Raw genomic sequence first — 4,918 nt, 5'->3', positions numbered from 1 at the left:
AATCTAGGAGTTGTAACAAGTCTAGTGCACCCTACACATGCAGTTTTAAGAGTATAGCAGCGGAAATTAAAACATGTAAGTGTAATGTAGAGGGGTAAGGTAGGGAGATCAAACGCATGAGGTTGACACAGCGACTTTTGGCATGGTTCCGATAGGTGGCGCTATCGTACATCCATGTTAGTGGAGACTTCAACCCACAGTGGGTAACGGCTGTGAGAGTCCACTGAGGGCTCCACCCATGGAGGGTCCACAAATAAGCGGCCTTGTCTATCCCACCACGACTTACGTCCATGGAGGACTAGCCTTACTCACGGTAGACCTTCACGAAGTAGGCGATCTCCTTGCCCTTACAAACATCTTGGTTCAACTCCACAACAACAAGAAGGAGGCTTCCAAGCGACACCTAACCAATCTAGGAGGCACCACCCTCCAAAACGTAATAGATGGGGTAGATCAATGAACTCCTTGCTCTTGTGCTTCTAAAGATAGTCTCCTCAACACAAATCACTCTCTCACAGAATATGAATGGGTAGGAGAGGTTGATTTGGTGGAAAGCGGTTTGGGGAGGCTAGAGATAGATCGGATTGGAATATCTTGGTCTCAACACATGAGTAGGTGGTTCTCTCTCAGAAAATGGATCTGGAAGTGAAGTGTGTGTTCTGAGTGCTTCTCCCATGAATGAGAGGTGGGTGAAGGTGTATATATAGGCAGCAGACTAAATCCAACCGTTAGACACAAAAGAGCAAACTCGGTGACACCGAAGTGGACAACTCGGTGGTACCGACTAGCACTAAAGGCGTGAACTTTTGAATCTCAGTGAGGCCGATATATAGAACTCGGTGGCACCGAAAAGGTGACTAACGGTTAGTTGGCCATACTCGGTGGCACCGATGGTCAAACTCGGAAATTCCGATTTTGTGTATCTTGGCAACAGAATATTGGTCACACTAAACTCGGTAGCATCGATGCAGTTTTGGTTGCACCGATTGGTGGGAATGGCTAGGGTTCTGTCTGAGGTTCAAACTCCGTGGGTCCGATGTGGAAATGTTGATGACAACGAATTTGTGAATGTGGAACCTAAGAGAGTGGATATGTGGGAAAAATGACTGACTGTTTTGGTGGCTAGCTTTGAGCATTTGAGCAATCGGTTCGTTATACTACCTCATCCCCTTTTAATAGTATTGACTTTTTTATGGATTCAAAAGTGGTTTCTCACAAATATAAAATGGAGAGTCTTCTATCTTGAACCTTGAGCCAATATTATTCCTTTCTTGCATCCAGGGGTGTCTCCACATAAACCTTAAACCATAGTTCTTCATGGACTAATCTCAAAATATCTAGGTAAAAGTGTTAGTCCAAGAGACAATGTATGTTGTTATGAATTATCAAAATCATCAAGGAAGCATATGTGCTTTCACGAGTTTGCTCGAAATTCACCGAAACGGAAATAAGTCGACATTTCGGCAAAACGTAAGCAACTCATGGGGCATGTCACTCACACAAATCTCTTCATATCGGAAACATACATATTCTCATTCTTGAAATGCACAACTTTTTACTCACCTATATCCCGAGAGAGATTTTGCACGGTTAGATCATTAGGCCTTCGCGACCTTTAAGGTTTTTCTTACTAGTGACACGTAGTGTAGCGTAGGCGAGGATCGTGTAAACATTTCTTGGTTAATATGTGTGGCTCATAAAAAAGTACTCCCTTGGTGTCAAAATACAAGACATTTTTTTGGCATTAAGACAGTGTTAAAAAGCCTTATGTTTTGATACAAGGGTGTAAAATATAATCGATTTTTTCACAAAACAAAAGTAACGTTCCTCGTCATATGGAAAATTATTATCATTGTTGTATATTGAAGACAATATTAATTATCATCCGTACTGTAGACTATTCCATCTATTTCAAAATCTAACTACAATTAAACAGAGGAAGTACACAATCACGAGCAACAACAAAAAAAAAAGAATGTTATCATCTTTGCTCAATCAAACTCTCTACCGCAGATGCTGCAATGCCCGTAGCAGAGAGGGCCTAAACCTCTCCACGTTGATGCGCACGTCCTGCTTGCCGAGGTACCACTCCGCCACGTTCCCCCAGCCGCTCAGGTGGATGGCGGCGGGGTCCTTGATCATGGGGTGCTCCTTCCCGAACACGGCCATCAGCGAGCTCTCCTCCGCCGCGACGCTGTACTCGATGTACCGGAGCCCCATGTCGCGGGCCGGGTCCCCGAAGTCGGTCTTGGCGATCTCCTCCAGCCGGCCGTACGGCACGATCTGCAGGAACACGGCCCCCGTGGGCAGGTACACGCAGTTTGTCAGCCCGGCGCCGTGCACGCCGACCATGACGTCGAAGGAGTTCATCTCCCGCGTGAACTCGTCGTAGCTCGCCTTCGGACGCCCGGCCACGACCACCTTGAACCCCGCGGCCTCGGCCGCCGCGATGACCTCCGGGAGGTTGAGGATCTTCCGGCTGTTGGTCCTCTCCAGGATGATCATTCGCGGACGCCGCCGGCGCCCGCCGGGAGGGCGAACGTCGCCGAGCTTGATCGGCCGGTCACGCGGCAGCGAGTACGCGTGCCTTAAGAACTTGGTGAAGTCAACCATGGTGTAATCCCCGCCCGTTTCGTCGAGAGAGGGGTCGATGGTGAACTCCTTTCGGCTGCCGTAGCCCACGACGACGTGCGGGTAGCACCGGACGGCGCCGTCGTCGTTTTCAAAGTCCACGATGTCGTGGCGCGAGATTTGGCCGAAGATCCGCTTGTACCTATCCACCCAGAAAGGCAGGAGGTTGACGACGAGCAGCTGGACCTCCCCGTTGAAGCGGCGCGCGCCGATGAAGAGCGGGACGAGGACGTCGGTGAAGTCGTGCCAGTAGTTGCCGGTGAGCCCGCCAAGCTCGATCACCATCGCCGGGATGTTGAGTTGTGTCGTGCACTGCGGGGCGTCACCGGAGTTTGGAACGGACCTCACCGTGACCGCCTTGAGCCCGTCGAGGTACTTGCGGGAGTAGGGCTTGATCTGCCACTCCTTCGGGGGAGCCCGCGGCGAGACGAGCGTGACGGTGGCGCCGGGGCCTCCCTGGGCTCGCGTGTCGCCGGCCAGCTCGCAGATGTCGTACTTGCCGAACGACGTGTCGCAGATCGGCTTGGCGTTGGCCACATTGTTGTAATCATCCGTTCCTCCTCCTGAACATCGATCGCGCTCATTCATGCTCTGGTTGATCAAATTGAACTCGACAATTTGGACAAAGCAATTGAATTCAGTTGCATGTGTTACCGAACTCCTTTGATTCGGCCGTCTCCTCGTTCTTGGCCTGGCTTTTCGCCTCCCAATTGTCGGATTTGATTTCGTTGCCTAACCGACAACACACAACAGACGAATTTGATGATGCAATGACTGATGAATGCTAATTGAACAGTAATAATAATACTAACAATAACGGATGAACAGAAATTAATGGTACCTAGTTGTTCCTCGATCGAATTTCTCCCTGCCCATTGCTGCTCGCTTTCGTCCTGTTTCTCTGAAGAAGAGGGAACGAAAAGGTCGAAATCGAGACTTGTTCTTGGTTAATCAGCAAGGTATTAATATATTATAAGTATATAAGTATATATTATTCTGACGCAACTATCGTTTACCTTGACGCCGTGGCGTTGATGGTTCCGTGTGCGCCTTGGCCTTGGCCTCCTCCTCCTCCCTGCTGAATTCCTCCATTCCTCTGCTCGCATCATCTACAGTGGCTTCAAAAGTTCAGCAAATTTAGCTACACAAATTTATCTAATCAAAAGATCCCTACGTATATATTGATTCTGCGTGCGTGCGTGCCTTGCCCCGGATGGCTTCTTCGATTCTTTACAGGGATTGTTTCAGCTGAATCGATTGCCGCTGGGTCCAAGTCCAACAAGGCTGCGTATGAGCACCAAGATGAAGCTTGTAAGGATTGATCATAAAACATCCCTACTCCTTCCTCTCCATCTCACAAGTTGATTCGTTCCATGACAATTACAAGAAGATGAGGATTGATCATGGTACCTTTTTGGCTGTAGCTGAGCTGCGTCGACACCATCAGGTAGAGTAGCACGAGCAGGGAGCCCAGCAACAGGCCGTATGCAACATAGCTGCTCTTCCACGGCGACGATCGGTTCGCGCTCCTCGTCGCCTTCCCCTCCGTTCGCATCATCTTGAATTCTTGATATTAGCCTCCACGGAAATGGTCTTCGGCCACACCGCGGCATAAGCACAGATCTCCCGACAGCCCTGGCTCGGCTTGCAGGGTGTTATTATTTTCGATCGGTCTCTCTCTTTGATAAGAGAAGAGGGAGGATTAGTTCGTTGCGAGAATATAGAATAATAGAGACACTTGGACTTCCGGAGGCTTAGTTTACTGCTTCTTTGTACTTTATCGTGAGAAGGAATGGAGTTGTGGATCCTTCTCCCTTCGTTTTCTTTGACATGTACGTACGGTCACGCATGTTAAGTGTGGTTTTGCATGATATTTCAGGTTTTCGTCTCATAGTATGTATTCCTGATGACAGGTATAGATTGTGAGTTTTTTAATATTGTCCCGAGCTCGTTTCTTTTTTTTTCCTAGCTTTTCTGGTTCTGGTTCAAAAAAGACGTTGTATTTCCGTTATACCTATAATGAAAAGGAAAGAAACCCGATACAAAAATGTATGTACGGTCTTATATCCAGAACAAGTAATTTCACTGTACATGACGGGCCTATTTGTCCAGTTCCACAAAGATGTCATAAAAGGATATCTTGAGTACGGCAATGTACAAAAATTCAAAATAATATATCGCAGGTTTCTTGCAAAAATGTTGTAATTATGGAACTTGGAACGAAAGAACAAAAAGGCCTTGATGCGACCTTCATGTCACTCCACTGGGTGATATTAGCTACCGCCAC

General features: G+C 48.0%; 1 protein-coding gene across 2 annotated transcripts; it reads right to left on the bottom strand.

Annotated features, from left to right (window-relative positions):
* Positions 1-1,834: 1,834 nt before the first annotated feature.
* Positions 1,835-4,489, bottom strand: LOC123408652 (beta-1,2-xylosyltransferase XYXT1-like). 2 transcript variants are annotated; one of them, XM_045101710.1, is made up of 6 exons: positions 4,042-4,489; positions 3,835-3,915; positions 3,648-3,749; positions 3,473-3,532; positions 3,286-3,363; positions 1,835-3,194 (listed from the first exon to the last, which is right to left on the bottom strand). In XM_045101710.1, the coding sequence occupies exons 1-6, from the start codon at positions 4,187-4,189 to the stop codon at positions 2,005-2,007; spliced, it is 1,659 nt and encodes a 552-aa protein (XP_044957645.1). In that variant the 5' UTR covers positions 4,190-4,489; the 3' UTR covers positions 1,835-2,004. The 2 variants fall into 2 exon arrangements, with proteins under 2 accessions (XP_044957645.1, XP_044957646.1); XM_045101711.1 differs by having other exon boundaries at positions 3,648-3,740; positions 4,042-4,487.
* Positions 4,490-4,918: the final 429 nt, after the last annotated feature.

This window comes from Hordeum vulgare, chromosome 7H, assembly GCF_904849725.1.
Source record: "Hordeum vulgare subsp. vulgare chromosome 7H, MorexV3_pseudomolecules_assembly, whole genome shotgun sequence".
NCBI lineage: Eukaryota > Viridiplantae > Streptophyta > Magnoliopsida > Poales > Poaceae > Hordeum > Hordeum vulgare.
Note: the sequence above shows the minus strand (reverse complement) of the source record. Positions and strands in the feature narration are given on the sequence as shown.